This window comes from Arvicola amphibius, chromosome X, assembly GCF_903992535.2.
Source record: "Arvicola amphibius chromosome X, mArvAmp1.2, whole genome shotgun sequence".
In the NCBI taxonomy this organism is placed as follows: Eukaryota; Metazoa; Chordata; class Mammalia; order Rodentia; family Cricetidae; genus Arvicola; species Arvicola amphibius.
The window spans coordinates 67,316,404-67,342,404 of NC_052065.1; the positions used below are offsets into that span (position 1 = coordinate 67,316,404).

Here is a 26,001-nt window from a genome sequence, read left to right on the forward strand (position 1 = left end):
ATCAAAGAAATAGAAAAACAACTAATGCACATAGTGAAAAACCCATGAGTCATGGCAAATGAGCTGGGTGTGATAGCATATGCCAAGAGACCATGGCTGAAGGATCACTGAGTCTGAGACTACTCTGCATTACATATTCCCACGCTGACTTTAAAAAAACAACCCTACAACAAAACTAAACAAAATGGGCTGGGTATATGGCCCAAAAGTTAAGAGCACTGGCTATTCTTCTGGAAGGGCTGGGTTCAGTTCCCAGTTTCCACATGTTGGCTCACAACTGTCTGTAACTTCAGTTCCAGGGGATTCAATGTCCTCTTCTGGCCTCTGTGGGCACCAAGGACACAAGTATTACAGTTATATATGCAGGCAAAACAACCACACATACAAAATAAAATTAATTTTTAAAAGTCCTATAGAAAATGATACAGCCTATTTTGTGACACTTGGGGCTATGTAAACATATTAAATAAACATGCTTTCCCTGTTTTTATTTTTACAAAATCACATTTCATCGCAATGATTGAAAATTCCTTTCAATAAAAAAAACAAAGCCTTTATTCTGACAAAATTACTTTAGTTAGTAGTACTCTGGTGCTAGATGTTTTCTCTATTTGAGGAAGATGTATAATATAAAGAAAATTAATGCTATCTTTGTCAAAGACATCTACAAAAATATGTCCCTTACACCTTTACACATAATATTCTGAACTATAAAATCTGCCAATGTGGAAATTCCCTGGAATTTCTTAATGCACTGCAAATTACACAAGGCAAAATAAAGCATCAAATATAAATAATGTTCAAACATTCTGGCATGTATAATGTTTTTCTAACTAGAGTGCAACTTTATATATACGAACACAGAGGCTGTTTCAGACACATGTGGAGGAAACAGAAGCACCAGTTATTTAAATTACACTTGATCACGAAGACGAGCAAGCCTCTGTGACAGTTCATCCTAGAGAAAGCCAAATTTACAAATCATCGAAGGCTGTAACAAATATGAATCTTCAAAATGTTTAACCCCCTTAACATTTTTTTTGGTTTTTCGAGACAGGGTTTCTCTGTGGCTTTGGAGCCTGTCCTGGAACTAGCTCTTGTAGACCAGGCTGGTCTCGAACTCACAGAGATCCGCCTGCCTCTGCCTCCCGAGTGCTGGGATTAAAGGCGTGCACCACCACTGCCCGGCTCCCCCTTAACATTTTAAATACAATTTAAAATCTTGTTTGTAAAATTTATATAAACATTAGGCATTTAGTTTTCTTAAACAGCTAAAAAGAAACTTAAGAACTTAGAACATCGGCTATAAAGGTTACCAAAACAATCTAAAAAATGAAATGTTCATGCAAATTGAAAATGCCCACTATTACACAGCTACTGGCTGCTCAGGTTTTCTTCATTTTAATGATGTGTCATAGTAGAAAAATACTCTTTATAAAAAGTGAATATATATTTCCTTGTACATGAATATATACATATCTTATAAACCATACACTTCCCAAATTTTTAATTTAAATATGAATAAGTATATGAATAAAAAAATTCAACATCTACCTGCTCCGTAGAAGCAACACTTGCACCAACAGAGCCTGTCTGCCCCTGTGGAAGCTCCATATTGAGATCAAGGCTAAAGATGAATTTACAAATAATCATATCAAACGAATGTTAATATAGACATTTTATAATAATCAAATAGGTACTCCAAACTTGACTACTATATCCTTTTATCACTTTAAATAAAAATTGTGTTTACATGTAAATAGAACTTGAATGTCTTCAGAACAATTTTGGATACTTGACTGATGATTTTAAAGTATTTTTCTTGAGTTCAAATAGTGATCCATACAGATGGTATAATATTGGAATAGAAAAGCTGACTGAAGACTGAGACATGATCTAATGCACTAAACAAAAGAGCAAAATAATCATCATCTGTTGTACTCTATTTTCTGGATATTATTTGCCTCCTTTACTGTGAAGGCAAATTAATAAACTGTCAAAAATTCAAAGATAAATATAGCCTTAACACCCAGATTTAGTATTTTTGTTTTATTTCCATTTTAGTATTCAGTTCCTGAATTCTCTTAGTAGGAACAAGGAATTTCTTTCTTCTTCTTTGAACTAAAATTTTTAAAGATTTTTTTCATTTTATTTTAGATTTAGTTTTTTATGCTTTAAATGTTAAGTATAACTATTCACTTATTGAAAATAGATTTTCTCATACAATATACTTTGATTGTAGTTTCCCCATGGTCCACTCCTCCCACTTCCTCTCTCCTTCCCACCTCCCCTCTCCTCTGTGTCCCTTCCTTTTCTGTCTCTCATTAGAAAAGAACAGGCTTCCAACAGAAGGAAAAGAGCCCTAAGAGAAGGTGCAATGATCAGAGACCCGCTCCTTCACACACCCAGGAGTCCCATAAAGACACTTAGCTGAGAGCCATAATATATACACAGAGGACCTGTTGGAGACCCGTGTAGGCTGTGTCCTTGCTGTTTCAGTCTCTGAGGTTGTTCAGGCCCTGTTCAGTGGATTCAGAGGTTCTCGAGGAACCAAGAATTTCAACCAACTACACAGCTGAGGTTTAAAAATTTAATGCAGCTGCCCAAGTTCACATCACCCCAGTGAAAGAGATTTGTTTGTTTACTGCTACAGGAAGATTTTAAAGACAAAATTTTCAATCCATAGTAGTGCTTAGTAGTGCTATGCTCTAGTTCAGGACGTCACATATATTAGGCAAAAACACTTAGCCACACTCTGTTTCATCAAATTTTAGAACCTCTATTAAATCAAGATTATTCAAAAGCACTAGACTAACAACACCTTACCCAGCTTCATCTGCCATTTCCTGAAGCAGCATATCCACTTGGTTCTGAAATAAAAAAAAAATGAATTCATATTATTGTATTATTACCTTTTGAGTGAGTTTTGCGTGTGTGTGGTTTGGCTTTGGAAACTGATCTACAATTTTTAAAATGGGCTACAGAGATGGCTCAGCAGTTCAGTTGCTAGTAGCCATGTCCAGAGGCTCACATCTGCCTTGAATTCCCAAACATGGGGGGGGGGGGGTAGAACGCCTCTGTCTTCCACAGACACACGTATTCACTAGTACACAGCTCCCAACATAATTAAAGGTAAAATTAACAAATCTTTTGGAAAAAAGCCCAACTCACTGTTCTGCAAAACTTTTAAAACAAACCTTTAAAAAATACTTTTCCTGCCACAAGAGGGCACTGAACCATTTCAGAGAGCCACACACTCTGAACGTTAAGCATTTTAACTTAAGTTGTCTGAACAATACTGGCAGACAAATTCACATATAATTCACATCTGAGTAATGTAACACTCTAAGGGAGTGATCGAACTTAGAAATCCCCATAATAATCCATTTTAGTTATGTGCAACAGTTTTAAATTTAGCTTAGATATATTATTCTGCAAAACCACAAATAAGACATTAAAATGACTTTTCAGAAAGAAATATCAGTAGACAAAATATACCTAAAGACTGTACCTATGGCACAGAACCCTATGAGGGTTCAATTACGGGCTTAATTAATTGTAGAACATAAACATTCTGAGTAGAAACTGACTTTTCACCTTGTTATCATTCCTACAACCCAGAAAGCTGTTTACTTAGCCCTTACATTGTGCTAGACATTATATGTAATCAAGAGGCGATTTAAATGATATGAGATCTATGTATGCTATATATAGACAACAGAACTCTAAACAGGGAAACTGAGCATCATTGCGTTTTGATGTCTAATAGAGATAGTGGAGGTAATCACATACGGAATTCTGGTTATTTTGTTGCTGCTGTTGCTTTTGTGAGATAGGGATTTCGCTATGTAACTTAGGGTGGTCTGTAATTCCTGAAACTTGAAGCTCACTGGCTTCCAGCTTCCAAGCACACACCATCAAAACTAGTCCTACTGTAAAACATTTACTGTGGTTGAGGAGTTCTCAAGAAATACAGTATGCTTAATCAGAAACCTCTTCTCATTTTAACACAGTTATTAAAAATATTTTGAACATGCAAGAAGAAATTCTAAAATGTGGTCACAGTTTAAAGCAAATGATAAATATTCCTGTTGGGACCTTCCTTTCTCTTGTTCTTTCAACTACTTCAGAATGTTTCCAAATGTAGAAAAGTTTCAAAAAATAATAAAAAACAAGCCCTGTCTTTTTTAAAACTCCATATTTAAAGTATTACTTTGTCATGAAATTTAAATATTATATTGTATTATTCTATAGCTTACCTTCCATATTCTTGTAAGATTTAAATTTTTAATATCTATATATTTAGTTCATTCAATATAACTCTTTGCTGGACACTTGTAATATCTAAATATATTAAATTTAGCAAATATGCTCAATTTCTGGACATTTACTTTTTTATTAATTTCTATCACAGGCAATGGTTAGATATTCGTGTGTGTGTGTGTGTGTGTGCGCATCTTTGTTCACAGGCCAGGAAATTCTGGGTGCATGAACTTGAATGTGAACTCCTGGATTATAGGGTATGTATATTTCCATTTACCCAGCTATTGAAGGGAACAGGCAAAAGCACCTTGATCTGAGTACTGCCATTTTACTTCAGATTACATTTTACCTGTAGGGTGAAGTAAAGTTAAGGTTTCCAAGCCCTAGGGGAGCAAAGAACTTTCCAATGACTGATCAACCTCTTTCCTAAACCACAGAAATCATTATGCATCTTTAATTCTTTAAGGTTGTTCCTAACACCAAAGGAACAAATGAATCTGATTGGTTGAACTTAAAGACTTACATTGTATATTGGTTGACAATGATGGGACACTCAAGGAAGCCCCTTGTCTCTAATTCCAGATTGGTGGAAATTGTAACCATAGCCTGGCACCAAATGTTTGTGATTTTTGTGTTTATAAACCCCACTTTTGCCCCAGCTTGGGGCTGTCAGGAGAAACAAAGCTCCTGAGTCCTTATCCTGCAGCCCTGATTGATCAGTGACCCACTTATGTGGTGATTCAATAAAATCTTGGTTCCCATAGGTGTTGTCTCTCTACTTCCTCAAGGCACCTAATAGGCTACGTGTAACACTCTGTCCAAGAAGTTAACACCTGCTCATATTATTGTATACACTATTGAGCTGTTGATAAGAAACATATTAGGTATAGGAGAGGGTAGGGAGGAAATAAAATAAAAGCATTTGTGTTGCCTGTGTAAACATGTACCTATGCTTTGTGAGGACACATGGGGGGCATGTGTAGTCGCATACAAGTGAGAGGGCAGAGGAGGCCATCAGGTGCCCTGTGGTATGTCTCTCTACCTTCTTCACTGGACACAGGGCTTCTCATTGAACCTGAACTTAGACTGGAGGTCAGTAAGCCCTAGGCATCTTTCCTGTCTCTGTCTACTTCAACACTGGGGTTACACAATGCTCCCACCATATCTAACTTTTTACACTGGTTGAGGAGACTTGAATTCAAGTCCTCATGCTTGCATGACAGGGGCTTTTACCCACAGAGCCATCTTCCTAGGCCCAGGGAAACTTAAAAAAAAACATTGCTGGATGATTTATTTGCAATGCTATAAATATTTTATTTAAAATAGCTAAAAAAAGATGGGAAGGGATTTTACATAGAGGAGGAGGTACAGGCATTGTATAGCAATCCTCATCAAAATTTTAATGGCTACATTCATAGAACCAGGCAAAGGATCCTGAAATCTATATGAATATGCAAAACAATACATATAGTCAAGGAAATGAGACATAAAAGATCAAAGCTGGAAGGATAATAGCATCTTCCAAGACATACATCTGAAACCTAGTAGCTAAAGTAGCATAAAGGTACTGACCAAAAAAAAAAAAAAAGACACCAAGACCAATGGAACTGAATAGGCATATAGAATTAAACTTAAGCAACTGGTGCAGGACAATTCTACGTTCTGTCAATTATATTTTAAATTAACGCTGTTTGGACAGTAGACAGGCAGGAAGTATAGGCGAGAAAACCAGACAGGAAGTAGAGGTGGGGCAATGAGAACAGGAGTATTCTGGGAAGAAGGAAGCTCTTTGAGCAGTCCTGGCCCATCCACTGAAGAAGCAAGATGTGACCTGCCCCGCTGAGAAAGGTACCGAGCCATGTGGCTAACATAGATAAGAATAATGGGTTAATATAAGTGACAAGAGCTAATACAAAGCCTGAACTAATGGGCCAATCAGTTTATGATTAATGTAGACTTCTGTGTATTTTCTTTGGGATTTACTGGCTGTGGGAACTGGGCAAGACAGAAACCCCAATAAGCAGAACCTCATGTTACAAGCAACTACTACATTAAAAATATTTTTTGACAAAGGCACTGGAATTATACACTGGAGAAATATCAGTCACTTCAAAACATGATGCTAAGAAAGCTGCATTCAAAATACAGAAACTTGACCTCCTTTCACGCTATATTAAAGTCAATTCAAAGTGGAAAAAAAACATAAATATAAGACATGACGCTCTGAGAGTATTTGAAAACACAGGAGAAATACTTCCCATCATACCGAAACATCTGTACAGGAAACAACGGCAGAGTGAAGAAACAGGAGACTAGGAGAAAACATTTGTTAGATGCTTATCCATACTAGAATATACCAGGAGCTACAAAAAAACCCCACAACAAATAATCCTAAATAGACCAAATAAAATGGGCAATAGATCTAAATAGGCATGCCCCAATAGAAGACATACAAATCTCTAATAAACATTTGAAAAATGCTCAATGTCACCAACCAGGGTAAAAGCAAATCAAAATCAGAATGAGGTATCATCACAACCCAGTAAGAATGGCTCATATCAAAAAAGAATTCAAATGATGTTGTATAAACATTTGTTGTAAAGCAATCCTCATCAAAACTGTAATAGCTGCATTCATAGAACCAGGCAAGAAATGGATGCCTTGAACAACTGTTAGTGAGAATGTAAATTAGCACAGGTACTGTAAAAAACAGTAAGGAGGCCTCTCCAAAAATTATATAAAGGGCTATTGTTTGAGACTGAACTATTCTAGGGAGACCTGAAAACTAAGGACAATCACAATTCATGAATCCTACAATCACTCTGTGCATCACATTTAGGCAGTAGAAGATATGGCCTATGGTGGCTTCAGAGCCACCTTTACTGGTGTAAATTCCTTCAAGTTAAGGTCACAGTAGACACTGATAGGCCTGAGTCCATGGTGGAGGGACTTGGGAGCTGCTTCCCCACTGTGTTATTTGCTGACAAACAGGCGCCAGAGCTCTAAGGGCAAGTCCAGTGAATTCCTGTATTTCCTTTCATCTTTCACAGGATAGTTAGTCCCTGAGTGGGATATGAAACACCAAGACATTCAAGTAAAGTACCAGGTTCCCTGAGATCTTCCCATCCAGTATAAATTTCTGTGCTGTTTGCTTATCCCACTTTCTGTGGACTTGGGGACCAACTGATAGCCTACACATTAGCTACCCCAGGATGAAAAGTCTCAAGGAATCTCTTGGGTGAATACGAACCTATTAAGGACACATACTCAGAAAGCTAAATGTGGTTGGCCACCAATGGCTTCTGAAATTAAGTGATATATTAAAAAGACTATATACCTTATTAAGTAAGTTTCATTCTAGAGATACCAAGAATAGCTCAACATATACAACAAATCAACAAACATAACATAGCACACAAATTAAGGACTAGAAATCACATGATAACCTAAACAGATGCAGAAAATGCCTTGACAAAGTTCAACATCACTTTATGACAAAAATTCTACGGATACTGGGAATAAAAGGAATATATACCAATGCAGCAAAGGCTATATTAATCTATGTCAGTATATACTAAATGGGGGATTTAGATGTACACAAGACCCTGACTAGAAAAAGCAACTGATTTCAAAGTGTATCAAATATCTGTATTAACAAAACAGCATAGCACACAGACCAACAGAAATGATTTACCACTTTAACTGAACTATCAATTTCTTCTACTTTTTATCTTTGTTAGGTCACAAAACTGGCCCCAGATGGCAGTCCTGAGGATAATGTTTTAAGATGGAGGCTGGACCATCATGTGGCCTAGATTTTGCTGGGAAACAGAAACCTTAAATATATCTCAGAAGCCTTTAAAAGTTGACTGATCTTTCCTAACTGCAATTGTTAGGGCCTCATCTTTCTAAAACAGTTCCTATGCTCACCACCTGGCTGTTCTGGCCCCCAAATTGTTTCCTCTGTTATCTACCCATATTAAAACCTAATAAGCTTTTGTGGCTGGGTGCTGTACTGTGCTACTTGATACAGCCTGGCAGTCTGTCCCAATAAACTGCTTTTCTTTCCATGGAGTAGCTTTGTTCAATAGTTTTTTGTTGTGCCTGTTTACAGTCTTCAATAACCGAAATTCTCTCTGATATGTCTTGTAATATATATGTTGGTGAGGCTTTCTGCTGAGATTTTTGTTTTACAGTCTACATTTTTAAATTTCCACTCTGGGTTTTATTTAGAGTCTGGTTTCTTTAGTGTTTCTCTTTCTTTGTTAAATTGTACTTTCATGTCTTAATTTTTTTCATTCAACTATTTGTGTTTTCATAAAGGCATTTATTCAAACTCTAAGATCCTTGAACATATTCATTGTTGTGATTTTGAAGTCCTTGCCTGTGCTTCAACTAAATAGCTTTTCTCAGGGCATATTGCAATAGGGTTGCTGGCTTCTGGTAGATAAATATTGTCTAAATGTTCATATTTGTGATATGCAGTAGGATCTAGGCATTTAGAGTTATGATATCTGTGTATGTTGGAGTAGCTAAGTGGTCTCCTCTTTGTTGTGTGGATGTTCTGTTATTTGGTTGCTATTGCCTACTCTAGATCCTAGGCATATGCGGTAGATTTGGGGTTCCTGATAGAAAAGAACAGTTTTATGGGTCAGAAGGTAAGTCAAAGGAATGAAGGCAGGCTAGGAGAAAAGGCTGAGAAGAGTAGCTGGAAAGAGCTAGGGGAATCAGGGTCCTCATGAAGAAGTGCTGTTCTCAGGGAGTGAAGCCAGGTGGGCAGGGTTTCTGCAGGCTGCTTTATGATGAACAATAATTCTAAAGAAACCAGAAGAGGATAATACAAATTGCCCGTGTTTCAGCCCTGTGTGCCTGAGTAGAAAGTGTGCCTGTGGCTTGGCAGGTGACATTAAGAAATGGAAATGGGATAGAAGGTAAGGCTGGAAGGGACAGTGGGAAAGAGCTAAGGGGATCCTGGGTCCTGCAGCAAGTGGTGGAGTCCCAAGGGAATGGAGGTGGGGTGGGAGGCAACAGGACTAAGGGTAAGTCTGAGGAGAAAGGGATAGAAGGGCATATACCAAAAGCCTCCCTTCAGGGAATGGAGGTGGGGTGGGAGGAGGGACTCCTGAAAGGAGGTTGAAGAAGAATGAAAAGTTGGAGAAGAGGAGACATGAAAAAAAAAAACACCACTTATGTCACCACTTAAGTCATCTGATTGTCTAGAGTTCCAAAACCATAAATTGAAAGAGATATTTCAATAAATTTTGCTGAGAAATCTGGGAAAACTGGATATCCACATTTAAAAGAATGAAACTAGACTTCTATTTCTCATCCTACATAAAAATAAAATCAGAATGAATTAACCACCTTAATGTGAATCTTGAAACTGAAAAAGTTAAAGAAAATATAAAGAAATCCCAGTAATAGGAATAGACATGACGTTTCTGAAGGAGGAAATCGTAAAGATAACCTGAAGATGGGAGGGAATTTTTGTCAGCTGTGTTTCAAACAGGTAATTAATATAAACTTAAAACCTTAAGCAGTCAAAATAAATAAAGTGAACACAGAGTTTTGAAAAGAAGTAAAAATAGCCAAAAATGTGTGAAAAGACACCCTAGCACTGACTGCATGAGAATGACTATCATAAAGAAAACAAATACAGGCGGGCCATCTTCACTTTTCTTCCTGTCCAACATTGCAATTTCCCCAGGCACATCTCCAGCCCTGTAACAGACTGCTCACAGGGTCTTGTCCTCCCTGTCTTCCTTCCCTGGAGACTCCACCTAACCTTGCGGCAGACCCATCTTTCTTTCTTCCTGTTGACTCTCTCAAGCCCACTTGTAGTCCAGCCCCTTTCTTTCCTCTCAGGCCCCCAATCCTAAAAATACTTTCTACACAGAATCCCCAGTGGCCACACCTAGCAAGAACTCAGGTAGGTAAACCACACTACCCTTCCTGTCTTCCATTATGATCTCTCCATTCCCACCCTCAGTCCTGTAACAAACAGCTTGATTCCATGTGACTCTCCTACTTCAGCTTAATTCACTGTAGACTGCAACACCTGGTTCAGACCCAGGGCACTCCTTCCCTTCCATCCCTACCTCTCTAGATAATTCTAAGCCTTACTGTAACCCTCTTCCCACCACACCTCCAAGTCCCTCTGAAGCACATCACTAGGTGTGAGTCGGATCCCCTTAGGTCTTTTTTGAAGCCTCTCTCAGCCTTTTCTCCTGGCCCACATCTATTCCTCTCTAAAACCCACCAACATGCAGAAGCACTCCCCTCCAGGCAACAGAGAGCCAGCACACTTCCCTAAGATCCAGAGACAGAAAGAGAAACCAAAGAATGAAACACCTACCCAACTGGGACCAAATATCAAACCTAGAATCCCAATCATTCCAATTGCAGATGCATAGGTACTTACATAAAAACATAATAATTAGCACATCACTACAGCAGGCCCTGAGAAATGGAAACAGAAGACAAGGACTTCAAAATAGCTATTATGAATACGTTCAAGGTCCTTAAAGAAGATATAAATGAAGCCTTTAATGAAGTCTGTGAAAACACAAACAAAAAGTCAACTGAAATAATAGAGTTCAATACATGAAAGTAGAAAGAGAAGCATTAAAGAAAATCCAAACAGAGGAATGGGACTGAACCAGTCACCTGGGCCAATGCAGGCCTTGGACAGTGAACCATGAGAGCAGGAGCAGATCCAGACCAGTGTCATTTGCAGAAACAGGACTGGGACAGCAACCTAGGCCAGAGCAGGCCTGAGGCAGTGAGCTCCATGGAAAGCAATACTGAACCAGCTATGTAGGCCCTAGGCTGGAGTGGGCCTCAGAAAGTGAGATTCATGGGAGCAGGAGCAGATCCAGTCCAGGGACATTTGCCAACGCAAGACTGAACCACCACCCTGGGCCAGAGCAGTCCTGAGACAGCGAACTCCACAGGAGCAGGTACTGGAGAGCAACTGCTAAGTGAGTAAGCCAGAGCGAGAGACCACTGTAGGTCTAGATGTAAATCTGGGACCTTCAAGGGAGTAGACCTAAGCCAGGACTGTGGATCTGAACATGAGTTTAGGACATCAGAGGAACTAGGTCTAAGCCAGGACCCCTGCGGGTCTGGGTGTGAATGTGGGATCTCCAAGGGAGTAGGCAGGAACTAGAGATCTCTGTGGGTCCAGGCATAAGTCTGGGACTTCAGAAGTTGTAGGCCTGAGTCAAGACTTCTGTGGGTCCGGGCACTAGTCTGGGACATCAAAGGGAATAGGCAGGAACCAGAAATCTCTGCGGGTCTGAGTGTGAGTCTAGGACCTCTGAGGGAGAAAGCCTGAGCCAGGTCCTATGCAGGTATGGGTACACCTGATCTTGGAAACACGGAGGGGGTAGATCAGAGCCAGAGTCCTTTACAGAACCAAACCTAAGCCAGGGACCTCTGCAAGAATGGATCCAGACCAGGGACATTTACAGAAACAGGTCTGAGCCAGCAATCTAGGCTAGAGCAGGTCTGAGACAGAAAACCCCAAGGGAGTTGAGCAAACCCTGGAGTGCTGAGCGACCTCCAAGAACACAGAGTGACCACTATGGGAACTATAACCATGGCACTGACTGTACCACAAGGAGCAACCATCTGAGCTTTGGCACTTAGAACATTAATCAACAGAATCACTGACAGCTCCAACCACACCTACTAGAGGAAAAGATGAGTAGGAAAGGTAAGAACACATGCAACACCACCAGTAAAACCTAAAAACTCTACAGCAGCAAGACTTGAACAACCAAATATAGATGAAACAGAAGAAAATGACATAAAAAATAACTTCAGGAGAATGTTTGAAATGCTTAAAGAGGAAATGAGAAATTCCCTCAAAGAAATGGAGGAAAAGAAAAACAAAAAATTGGAAGACATCAGCAAATCAATTAAAGAAAACCAAGAAAAAGAAATTGTCCCATGATGCATTTCTTAGACTGCGCTTATGCTGCAAAGCGATATCTAATTGTACATCTGCATTAACAAGTCCCAGCTCATCTACATCCCATCTGGAGTTAGGTTAATCAGTTTTGAGTCTCAGCCATTCGTAACATACAGTGGAAAGATGCTAGGGCTCTAGCCTATTTCTCTGATGAAGAATAAACATATTTTGGGTAAATATTACAGTACATTTTCTCATATGTTCTCATTGGAATGTTTGTTCAGATCTGTAGTCTAGTTTAAATTGAATTTATGTGTTCTTTGTATATTCTAGATGCATTTTTTTATTTTTCATAGAAGCATGCTATGTTTCCTTCTTCACTGTGCAGCTAATAACCTTTTCAGGTTCTTGATACATTTTTCTCATGGCATATATTATACATTTTGATAAAATGCAATTTATTTTGTTTTATCTTTAAACATGCAATTTATCTTTAATTGACTAGCAACCTGTATTCTAAAATGTTTTTACCTTCACTTCAAAATCATTTTAGAAGTTTTATTTTTCAAAGTTTTAAATGTTTAATTTTTATATTTGCATTACTGATTCTAGGTTAATTTTCATATATGGTACAATTTTATTATATGGTACATTTAAATTGCTTTAGAACCATTTTTTTAATTTGGGAATTTCATACACACTGTATTCGTATCCTTTCCACTTCCAGTTTCTCCACATCCCTTGAAACCACCCTTCTCTTATTAATGATCTCTATAACATACACACACACTCCTGAGTTCAGTTAGTGTTGTTTTTATTTGCATGTGTTTAGGATTGAGCATTTAGGATTGGAGCTTCATTTCTGGGGAAAAATTGATTTAGAACCACTGTTTAAAGTAATTGGCCATCATGGATATGAGCAAAGTACAATGATACATATGTGTGAAAGCGCCATAATGAAATTTAATTAATGGAAATTATGTAGTAATCTTATATAAACAAAGAATTCACTTTTGGTTTCTCTGTGATATGTGGTGTTGCATTGATCCTCCCTCTAGGGCTTCACTGTCTTGATAAGGGTAAGTTTTTCCCTCTTTTTTTATTTTTTTTTTAAAAAAACAAACTATCATTTTTCATTTTACATACCAATCCCAGTTCCCACTTCCTCTCCTCTTCCCAGTCCCCCCACCTTCCCCTCCACTCCACCCCTCCATCCCCTCCTCAAAGTGGGTAAGGCACATTACTTGGGGGAAGGTCCAAGGCCCTCCCTACTATATCTAGGCTGAGCAATGTATCCACCCAAAGAGAATGGGTTCCCAAAAAGCCAATACAAGCAGTAAGGATAAATCCTGGTGCTACTGCCAGTGACCCCACAGTCTGCCCCAGCCATACAATTGTCACCACATTCAGAGAGACTAGTTTGATCCTACGCTGGTTCATTCCCTGTCCAGCTGGAGTTGGTGAGCTCCTATTAGCTCAGATAAACTATTTCAGTGGGTGTCCCCATCATGGTCTTAACCTCTTTGCTCATTTTCTCACTCATCCCACTCTTCAACTAGCTAAGTGCTAGGCTGCTGGTCTCTGCCTCTGTTTCCATCAGTTGCTAGATGAAGGCTCTTTTCTTCACAGACCACAAAAAAACCCAATATTCAACTTCATATGGAAAAATGAAAAACCCAGGATAGCCAAAACAATCCTGTACAAAAAAGGAATTTTCAAAGGCATCACCATCCCTGACATCAAGCTCTGTTACAGAGCTACAGTAATGAAAACAGCTTGGTATTGACATAAAAACAAACAGGTTGACCAATGGAATTGAATCAAAGACCTGGATATTAATCCATACCTGTGAACACCTGGTTTTTGACAAAGAACCTAAAATTATACAATGGAAAAAAGAAAGCATCTTCAACAAATGGTGCTGGCATAACTGGATATCAACATGTAGAAGAATGCAAATAGATCCATATCTATCCCCAAGCACAAAACTCAAGTCCAAATGAATTAAAGACCTCAATATATATCCTACTACACTGAACCTGATAGAAGAGAAAGTAGGAAGTAGCCTTCAATGTATGGGCAAAGGAGATCACTTCCTAAATATTACCCCAGTAGTACAGACACTGAGAGCAATAATAAATAAATGGGACCTCCTGAATCTGAGAAGCTTCTGTAAAGCAAAGAATACAGTCAATAAAACAAAAAGGCAGCCTACTGAATGGGACAAGATCTTCACCAACCCCTCATCAGAAAGAAGACTGATCTCCAAGATGGAGGAGAGTTATCTGTCTATGTTACTTTCATTGGTTAATTAATAAAGAAAACTGCCTTGGCCCTTTAAGAGACAGAAAATTAGGTAGGTGGAGTAGACAGAACAGAATTGTGGGAACAAGGAAGTAGAGTTGGGGAGACACTTCAGGCAGTCGCCATAGTGAGTCTCCATGCTTCTTGCATGATAACTGTTTTGTTATATGTAATTTTGCTATGTTAAAGTTGAAGCCTTTCTTTTTTGTTTAAACAGAAAAAGGGGAAATGATGGAGGAGAGTTATCTGTCTATGTTACTTTCATTGGTTAATTAATAAAGAAAACTGCCTTGGCCCTTTAAGAGAACAGAAAATTAGGTAGGCGGAGTAGACAGAACAGAATTCTGGGAAAGAGGGGGAGACGCTTCAGGCAGTCACCATAGTGAGTCTCCATGCTTCTCCTCTCCGAGATGGATGCAGGTTAAGATCTCTCCTGGTAAGCCACACCTCGTGGTGCTACACAGATTACTAAATATGGGTTAAAGGAAGATGTGAGAATTAGCCAATAAGAGGCTGAAACTATGGGCCAGGCAGTGTTTTAAAAGAAAAAAAAAGAAATTAAACATATGAAACAAACTATTCAAGACTTGAAAACTGAAATAGAGACAATAAAGAAAACACAAACTGAGGGAATTATAGAAGCAGAAATCATGAGAAAATGATCAAGAACCACATAAACAGCAAAATACAAGAGATGGAAGAAAGAATCTCAAGCGCTGAAGATAACAATAGATGAAATAGACTCATCAGTCAAAGAAAACATCAAATCTAATAAAAGCTTAACCCAAAATATCCAGGAAATATGGGACACAATGAAAAGGCCAAACCTAAGAATAACAGGTATAGAAGAAGGAAAAGAAGTTCAACTCAAAAGCACAGAAAATATATTTAACAAAATCATAGAAGAAAATGTTCCCAACCTAATAAAAGATATGCCTATGAAGATACAAGAAGCTTACAGAACAACAAATAGACTGGTTCAAAATAAAATGTCCCCTCTCTACATAATAATCAAAACACTAAAGATACAGAATAAAGGAAGAATATTAGGAGCTACATAGGAAAGGCCAAGTAACATATAAAGGCAGACCTACCAGAATTACACCTGACATTTCATTGGAAACAATGAAAGGCAGAAGGTCGTGGTCAAAGCGTTATGCAGACATTAAGAGACCACGGATGCCAGCCCAGATTACAATACCCAGCAAAACTTACAATCACCATAAAAGGACAAAACAAGATATTCCATGTAAAAACCAGCTTTAACCAATACCTAGCCACAAACCCAGCCCTACTCAAATACTAGAAGGAAAACTCCAACCAAAGGAAGTTGGCTACATCAACAAAAACACAGACAACTGATGGTCTCATAGTAGCAAATCCCAAAGGAAAAAAAAATACAAATTAACATCATCCACAATAAAAACTAAATTAACAGGAGATAGCAATCACTGGTCATTAATATTCCTTAATATAAATGGACTCAACTTACCTATATAAAAAGGCATAGGCTAACAGATTGGATACAAAAGCAGAATCCATCCTTCTTTTGCACACAAGAAACACACCTCAACCTCAAAGACAGACATCACCTCAGAGTAAAGGGTTGGGAAAAAATATTCCAATCAAATGGACCTAAGAAACAAGCAGGTGTAGCTATCCTAATAGCTAACAAAATAGACTACAAGCTAAAATCAGTCAAAAGAGACAAAGAAGGTCATTTTATATCAGTCACAGGAAAAATCCATCAAGAGGAAATCTCAATACTGAACATCTATGCCCTAAAATACAAGGGCACCCTCATATGTAAAAGAAACACTTATAAAGCTTAAATCATACATTTAACCCCACACACTTATAGTGGGAGACTTCAATACTCCCCTCTCACCACTGGACAGGTCAGTCAGAGAAAAAAATAATGAACAGAGAAATAAGAGAACTAACAGATGTTATCACTCAAATGGACTTAACATTTCCATCCAAACAGAAAAGAATATACCTTCTTCTCAGCACCCCATGGAACCTCAAAAATTGACCACATACTCGGTAACAAAACAAACCTCAATAAATACAAAAAAGTTGGAATAACGCTATGTATCTTATCAGATCACCATGGTTTAAAACTAGAAGTCAAGAGCAATACTAATTCCAGAAAGCCCATAAAACCATGGAAATTAAACAATGCTCACCAGAATAATCAATGGGTCAAGGAAGAAATAAAGAGAGAAATTAAACAAATCCTAAAATTCAATGAAAATGACAATGCAACATATCCAAATTTATGGGACACAATAAAAGCAGTGGTCAAAAGAAAGTTCATAGCACTAAATGCCTACATAAAGAAGCTGGAAAAATCCCACATTAGTGAATTAACAGAACATTTGAAAATTTTAGAACAAAAAGAAGCAAACTCACCTAAGAGAAAAAGATGGCAGGAAATAATTGAGAGCTGAAATCAACAAAATAGAAACAAAGTAAACAATACAAAGAATCAATGAGACAAAGAGTTGATTCTTCCAGAAAATCAACAAAATAGGCAAATCTTTATCTAAACTAACCAAAAGACAGAGAGAGAATATCCAAATTAACAAAATCAGAAATGAAAAGAGGGACATAACAACAGACACGAAAGAAATACAGAGAATCATCAGGTCATATTTTGAAAACCTGTACTCCTCAAAATTGGAAAACTTAAAGGAAATGGACCAACTTTCTGGATAAATATCACTTACCAAAATTAAATCAAGACCAGATAATCAAATTAAACAAACCTAAAACTGCTGAAGAAATAGAAACCAGTCATCAAAAGTCTCCCAACCAAAAAGAAGCCCAGGACCAGATGGTTTCAGCTCAAAATTTTACAGACTTTCAAAGAAGAACTAATACCAATACTTCTCAAATTATTCCACACAATAGAAACAGAAGGAACATTGCCAAACTCTTTTTATGAGGCTACAATTACCCTGATACCCAAGCCACAGAAAGACATTACTAAGAAAGAAAATACAGACCACTCTCACTCATGAACATTGATGCAAAAATACTAAATAAAATTTTGGCAAATCAAATCCAAGAACACATCAGAGCCATCATCTACCATGATCAAATGGGTTTCATCCCAGAGATGCAGGGATAGTTCAACATACAAAAATCTTTCAACGTAATCCATCATATAAACAAACTGGAAAATAAAACCACATGATCATCTCATTAGTTGCTGAAAGAGCTTTTGACAAAATACAACATCTCTTTTTGGAGAGAACATGGATACAAGGAACATACCTAAACATAATAAAGTCAATATACAGCAAGCCAACAACCAACATCAAACTAAATGGAGAGAAACTCCCAGTGATTCCACTGAAATCAGGAACAAGACAAGGTTGTCCACTCTCTCCATATCTATTCAATATTGTTCTTGAGGTCCTAGCTAGAGCAATCAGAAAACAAAAGGAGATCAAGAGGATACAAATTGGAAAAGAAGAGGTCAAACTTCACTGTTAGTTGATAATATTATGATAGTTTACATAAGCAACACCAAAAATTCTACCAAGGAACTTCTAAAACTCATAAACACTTTCAGTAATGTGGCAGGATACAAGATTAACTCAAAAAAATCAGTAGCCCTCCTGTATACAGATGATAAAAGGGCTGGGGAAGAAATCAGAGAATCAACACTCTTTATAATAGCCACAAATAGCATAAAATATCTCGGAGCAACTCTATTCAAACAGGTGGAAGACTTGTATGACAAGAACTTTAAATCTTTGAAGAAAGAAATTGAAGAAGACATCAGAAAGTGGAAAGATCTCCCATGCTCTTGGGTAGGCAGAATTAACATACTAATCTTACCAAAAGCAATCTACAGATTCAACACAATACCCCATCAAAATCCCAGCAAAATTCTTCACAGACCTGGAAAGAATGGTACTCAACTTTATATGGAAAAGCAAAAAATCCAGGATAGCCAAAACAATCCTGTACAATAAAAGAACTTCTGGAGGCATCAAAATCCCTGCCTTCAAACTCTACTACAGAGCTACAGTGCTGAAAACAGGCTGGTATTGGCATAAAAACAGACAGGGGGACCAATGGAACCAAATAGAAGACCTGGATATCAATTCACACATCTACGAACAACTGATTTTTGACAAAGAAGCAAAAATATCAAATTGAAAAAATAAAGCATATTTAAATAAGATGGCATAACTGGATATCAACATGCAGAAGAATTAAAATAGACCCATATCTATCACCATGCACAAAACTCAAGTCCAAATGGATCAAAGACCTCAACATAAAGCCAGCCACACTGAATCTTATAGAAGAGAAAGTGGAAAATACACTATGGAGACCTTGGGTTGCTGCTAAGATCTGTAAGTCTCTGTTATAAACTTTTAATTGTCATAAATGCCATATTCTGCAGATCTCTGAAGTACTTAGGGCTGCCTAAATATATCTGATTAGCCAAAGTTTGTTACTAATTACTTGTTTTAAGCTTGACTTTAAAAACCTATACAAGGAACCAAGGCTTATCCCTTTAATTAATTACATCAGTACCTTGAGGATATCTGATTATTAACTTGTATTTTTAAATTGTCTACAATAAGTTAACAGCTTTTAACAGACTAGAACTTTATGTAAAAATCCTTTAAGTATTAATATTCTTGTGGGAATGCTAACAGTGGGAGCAGGGCCTGACTCTAACTCTTTTGTTGTTGGTTGGGCATCTATTCCTCATACTGGGTTGCCTTGTCAGCATTAATTACAATGGGAGGAACTTAGTCTTACTGCAACTTGATATGCCACATTTTGTTGATATCCATGGGGAGCATGACTTTTTCTAAATAGAAATGGAAGAGGAGTAGACTGGCGTGGGATAGAAGGGAGGTGGGGGGAGAGTAACTGGGAGGAAAGGAGGGAGGGGAAACTGTGGTAGGGATGCAAAAATAAATTTAAAATAAAAAATTAGGAAGTTGTGCTCATAAAGGTACAAGAAGCACACAAAACACCAAACAGACTAAAGCAGAAAAGAAACTCCCCACAACACACAATAATTAAAACACTGAAAGTACAGAACAAAGAAAGAATATGAAAAGCTGCAAGGGAAAATGAGCAAGTCAACAATAAAGGCAGACTCATTAGAATAACAACTGACTTATCAATGGAGACTCTAAAAGCCAGAACGGGCCTGGACAGATGTTCAAAAAGCTCTAAGTGATCACAGATGCCAGCCCAGACTACTATACCCAGGGAAATATAGATAAAAATCTACTATAGCTAAATATAGATCATACAATCAACCTAAACAGACCCACGAACCCCAGAGACATAGAAGTATCAATTAAAATCTTTCAACCAAAAAAAAAAAAAAAAAAAAAGCTCAGGGCCAGATGGCTTAAGAGCACATTTTGCCAGACTGAAATTCAAAAAATTAACACCAATACTTCTCAAATTATAATGAAAGAACACTGCCTAATTCTGTTTATGAGACCACAATTATCCTGATACTTAAACCACACAAAAATCCAACAAAGACAGAAAACTGTAGAACAATTCCCCTTATGAATGTAAATGCAAAATTTCTCAAGCAAATGCTCTCAGTGAATATAAAAACACATCAAAAAGATTATTCACCATGATCAAGTAGGCTTCATTCCAGAGATGAGGGATGGCTCAACATACATTAATCGATAAATGTAATCCACCACATAAATAGACTAAAATACAAAAACCACATGGTCATCTCATTAGATGAAGAAAAGGCTTCTGACAGAATTCAACACCTCTTCATGATAAAAGTACTGAAGACACTGGGGATACAAGGGACATACTAAAACACAATAACGATCATATATAGTAAGCAAACACCCAATATCAACCTAAGTGGAGAGAAACTTATATATAATCTCTCCATATCTATTTAATATAGTACCTGAAGTCTTAGCTAGGGCAATAGGACAACTAAAGATCATGGGGCTATTGTAGAAGGAAGCGGCAGGGCTGCGTCCAGCCACCCGGCCGTGGGCTAGCTTTACACCCGAAATAATTACACGGAAACTGTATTCTTTTAAAACACTGCCTGGCCCATTATCTGTAGCCTCTTATTGGCTAATTCTCACATCTTGCTTTAACCCATATTTAGTAATCTGGGTAGCACCACGAGTTGTGGCTTACCAGGAGAGATCTTAACCTGCGTCCATCTCGGAGAGCAGCAGCATGGAGACTCCCTATGGCGACTGAAGCATCGCCCCACTCCTGCTACCCAGCATTCTGTTCTGTCTACTCCGCCTACCTAATTTTCTGTTCTCTTAAAGGGCCAAGGCAGTTTTCTTTATTAATAATGAAAGTAACACATAGACACTCCTCCATCAGGGCTATAACTAGAAAAGAAAGAATTTAAAGTCTCCTTATTTGCAGATGGTGTGATTATATACATAAGTGACACCAGAAACTTCATCAGAAAACTACAGTGGATAGACACTTTGAGCAAAGTAGAAAGATGCAAAATTAAATACACAAAGATTGATACACAAAATTCAGTAGCTCTCCTATATAAAAATGACAAATGGACTGAAAAAGCAATCAGGGAAAGAAACAACAACTATCACAATAGCCTATTTATATATTTCATAGGGCAACCCTAAATAAGCAAGTGAAAGACTTAAATGATAAAAACTTTTTAAGACAATGAAGAAAGAAACCAAAAAAGATAACAAAAGATGGAAAGATCTCCTATGCTCATGGATTGGCAGGAGTAAATAGACAAAATGACCATCCTATTAAAAGCAATTTACAGTATAGCTATAGGATAGGGCCATTTCAGGCTCCCTCTCCTCTGCTGCCCAAGGATCTAGCTGGGGACATCTCCATGGACACCTGGGAACACCTCTAGAGTCAAGACTCTTGCCAACCCTAAAATGGCTCCCTTAATTAAGATATATACCTCCCTGCTCCCATATCCACCCTTCCTCCATCCCAACTGTCCCATTTCCCCAAGTTCTCCCCATTCTCCCCTTCTCACTTTTTTCTCCCCATCTCCTCTTACCCCCACCACACCCCCACCCCCCAGTTTCCAATTTTTGCCTGGCAATCTTGTCTCCTTCCAATATCCAGGAGGATAACTATATGTTTTTCTTTTGGTTCACCTTCTTATTTAGCTTCTCTGGGGTCACGTATTATAAGCTCAATATCCTTTATTTATGGCTAGAATCCAGTTATGAGTGAGTAGATACCATATTCATCTTTTTGGGTCTGAGTTACCTCACTCAGGATAGTATTTTCTATTTCCATCCATTTGCATGCAAAATTCAAGATGTCATTGATTTTTACCAATGAGTAGTACTCTAATTCATTCATATTCCACACTTTCTTTATCCATTCTTCCATTGAGGGGCATCTAGGTTGTTTCCAGGCTCTGGCTATTACAAACAATGCTGCAATGAACATAGTTGAACAAATGCTTTTGTAGTATTATAGAACATCTCTTGGGTATATTTCCAAGAGTGGTATTGCTGGATCCTGGGGTATGAATATCTTGCATATCACCATAGAACCTTCATCTGGTGATGGATGAAGCCAGAGACAGAGACCCACATTGAAGCACTGGACTGAACTCCCAAAGTCCAAATGAGGAGCAGAAGGAGAGAGAACATGAGCAAGGAAGCAGGACAGCGAGGGATATGCTCACCCACTGAGATAGTGGGGCTGATCTACTGGAAACTCACCAAGGCCAGCTGAACTGGAACTGATACAGCATGTGATCAAACCAGACTCTCTGAACGTGGCATACAAGGAGGACTGACTGAGAAGCCAAGGACAATGGCACTGGGTTTTGATCCTACTGTATGTACTGGCTTTGTGGGAGCCTAGTCTGTTTGGATGCTCACCTTCCTAGATCTGGTTGGAGGGGGGAGGACCTTGGACTTCCCACAGGACAGGGAACCTTGACTGCTCTTTGGACTGGAAAGGGACGGGGAGGGGGAGAGGGGAGGGGCAGGGAAATGAGAGGAGGGGAGGTGGAAATTTTTAATTAAAAATAAATTTAAAAAGCAATTTACATATTCAATGAAATCTCAATCAAAATTCCAACATAATTCTTCAAGAAACTTGAAAGGACAATTTTCAGTTCATGTGAAAACACAGAAAACCCAGGATAGCTAAAATAATCCTAAATAATAAAAATACTGGAAGTATCACAGAACTCAAAATTTCCTACACAACTATAATAATAATACAGCACAGTATTAACAAAAAACGGACATGTTGATGAATGAAATTGAATTAAAGACCCAGACTTAAGTCTACACAGCTATGGACCTCTGATCTTTGATAAAGAAGCCAGATATATGTACTGGAAAAAAGACATCATCTTTAATAAATGGTGCTGGTCAAACTGGATAGCTACATGTAGAAGAATGTAAATAGAGCCATACTTATAATCCTGCACAAAACTAAAATCCAAAAGCATCTTCACAAAAGGTCTAATGACCCAAATCTGGTAATATAGAATGTGTAATCATGTTGAATTCACTGGCCCATGAAAAGTCTTTCTGAATAGGATCCATTAGCATAGGCAGTAAGACAAACAATAAATGGGACTTCTTGAAACTGAGAAGCTTCTAAATGGCAAAGTACACTGTCATAAAATTATCAGCATACAGGAAAGGAAATGATCACTGTCAATCACATATCTGATAGGGGACTAATAACTAAAACATATAGAAAACTCTACATCAAGAAAATAATCAAATTTTAAAAAGAGGTATATATCTAAACAGAGAGTTCTCAAAAGATAAAACACAAAAAGCTGAAAGAAATGTTCAACATCCTTAGTCATCAGGGACATGCAAACCAAAACTACCTTGAGATTTCATCTTACATCTGTTAGAATGGCCAAAATCAGTAAAACAATTGACAGCTTATGTTATCAAACATTGGAGTAAGGGGAACACAATGCTATTGCTGTGGAAATGCAAATTGGTATAGCAATTATGGAAAACAGCATTACAGTTCGTCAGGAAGTTGGGAATAGAGTTACCATAAGATTGAGGTATAACACTCTTGGCATATACCCACAAGATGCTTCAACCTACAATGGACACACTTGTTCATCCTTGTTCACTGTTGCTTAATTCATGATAGCCAGAACTTGGAAAATACCTGGATGACCATTAACAGATGACTGGAGAATGAAAATGTGGTGTATTTATACAATCAGATGTTACTCTGCTGTTAAAAAACCATAGCAAATAAGCCGAGCAGCGGTGATGCACACCTTTAATCCCAGCACTCGGGAGGCAGAGACAGGCAGATCTCTGTGAGTTCGAGGCCAGCCTAGTCTACAAGAGCTAGTTCCAGGACAGGTTCCAAAGCTACATAGAAACCCTGTCTTGTAAAAAACCAAAAAAAATACTCTAGCAAATAGATGAAGCCAGAGAAAGTCCTTCTGAGTGAGGCTATACAGACACAAAAAGGCAAATATAGTACATATTCATTTGTAAGTGGACGTTGATTGTTAAGTCTTTGATAAGCAGACAAACAATCCATATAAGCACAGAAGTTAGGTATAGAGTAAGGAACTAGGTGGGATGGAAGGATATCATTAGCAAGCGGGACATAGAATAGTTACAAATGGAATGGGTAAGAAGGACTGGAGTGGGAGGATCAAATGGACAAGGGCAGAGAAGAGAGGGTTAAGAGAAGGAACATGGGGAGTTTCAAATGACAATAAGGACCATTTCAGGGGTCATACATAAATCTACTACAGTAGAAGTTTCTTATATATAAATATATGGAAGAAATCTAAATGGAATCACCAAAATAAAAAGGGAGCGAAAGAACCAACAAGACATCTATCACCATCAAATAAAACTTCTAATGACAGGAATGGGTCACATATATATGAGTGATTGGCCCAAAGGCCCACATAGAAACCCCCAACATTTCAGGCTGCTGCCATGGCTATGAACTGCCATTTATGAAGTTATGGTAAGGAATTATTGCTGAAGACAATGCCTATATAACTCATGGAACATGTAAAAGTTGAGCTGGTGCTTACATAGTACATTCATCCTTACTGACTAGTGTTCATGGTACATTACTGAAAGATTCTCTGCATGCTACCAGAGGAGAAAGGTAAACACCAACCCAGCTATAAACTCTTTATCTACAATGACATTCTACCTACATGATATGCTGGCATAATAGTGTCACAAAAGTTGTGGTAGCAACCAACCATTATCTTATTGGATTTAAGGCCCACTCTTGCTGGAACCTATGTCTGACACTACTCAGGTGGCCAAGAACTTGGGACTAGATAGGCTGTGGATATAGGGGAAAATGAAATACTATTATTCTTCTAAAGGAACATAGCAATATGCTGCATGGTTTTAAAAAGAGGTTTCCTGGGCTGTGCTGCCACCTATGAAGCATTTCGATGGCATTTGTGAGCCTGGGTATTTGTGTTGGGGTCAGGAGGAAAGTAGCTGAGACCAAGCCCATGGCTTGTTGTTCCCTGCCTGCGCAGGTGGCAAGACCAGGTCTACTAGGCTTGCACAGGCAAGAGAGCATGGTGGATTCCTGCCACCATACAGAGATAATTCCAGTCCGTGCACTGCACTGCAGGACATATTTAGCTATTACTCAGATAAAAAAGTGTTTATGTGTTGCATGTTCATTCTCAGAGTTAAAAGTGCTGAGCGTGGCTCCTACAAGACCTGGCATTAATGGTATCTCCACCATGTTGAAAGTGGAGAGAGGCAGAGCCAGCATCCAGAGCAGCTGCAACCAAGCTGCTTACCATTTTAAAAGTTCTTCCAGATAGTAGAGAATTACAGGTAATGCAATAAGGACAGATTCAGACATAAAAGAACTCTAAATGAGTCATAGTGTTAGATAAATGTACATAGGCTTGAAGAGAGAAGAAAAAGAGTATAGAGTTGAAAAAAGTAAAAAAAACAAAGACTTTAAAAAGACAGTGTACAGACAGTCATAGATTAAAAGGAGTAAAAAGTAAGCCACGTAAAGATGAAAATTCACAGAGAGTCTGGATTATGTATATTATTGTGTTTTCTTTGAATTGTTGACTGTGAAGGAGCTAAGTACGGAGAGACATTTCATTGTATGGGCTGCAAAGCTAAACCAACATGTATATTATAAAGGTATCTTGACTTCAGAATTTGGGGCTAAGAATAAGTTGCTTTGATAAAGAGGTTCTCCTTTTATTTCCACAGAGGATGAGAACCTGTAGATTGCTTCTAGACCAATATGGTTTGATAGACCACATCCCCCAAAAGGTCGCCATGAACACCCTCAAAAAATTATTTCTCCCAACTGCTGAGTGAGATGAACATATCACAGAGGATACACCATGAAAGACCTGATTAACAGTGCCTCCAAACAGCAGGAAGCAGTATGGACAAATTTGTGCCCATATTCCCAAATATTATTTATAAATGATTGTTTACATTTAAAGGTGGATATGATATAGCTATGAATAATTTGCTTTGGTATGGATC

The 26,001-nt window shown here is 38.1% G+C and overlaps 1 protein-coding gene across 1 annotated transcript in view; it reads right to left on the reverse strand.

Annotated features, from left to right (window-relative positions):
* Window positions 1-304: 304 nt before the first annotated feature.
* LOC119805517 (charged multivesicular body protein 1b-2) overlaps window positions 305-26,001 on the reverse strand; it is a 62,335-nt gene continuing 36,638 nt past the window's right edge. Inside the window, exons 6-8 of the mRNA XM_038317470.1 lie at window positions 2,827-2,870; window positions 1,555-1,627; window positions 305-958 (exon numbers count right to left, since the gene is read on the reverse strand). Coding sequence (XP_038173398.1) covers window positions 914-958; window positions 1,555-1,627; window positions 2,827-2,870 — 162 coding nt within the window. The 3' untranslated portion in view covers window positions 305-913. The remainder of the gene's footprint in view (window positions 959-1,554; window positions 1,628-2,826; window positions 2,871-26,001) is intronic.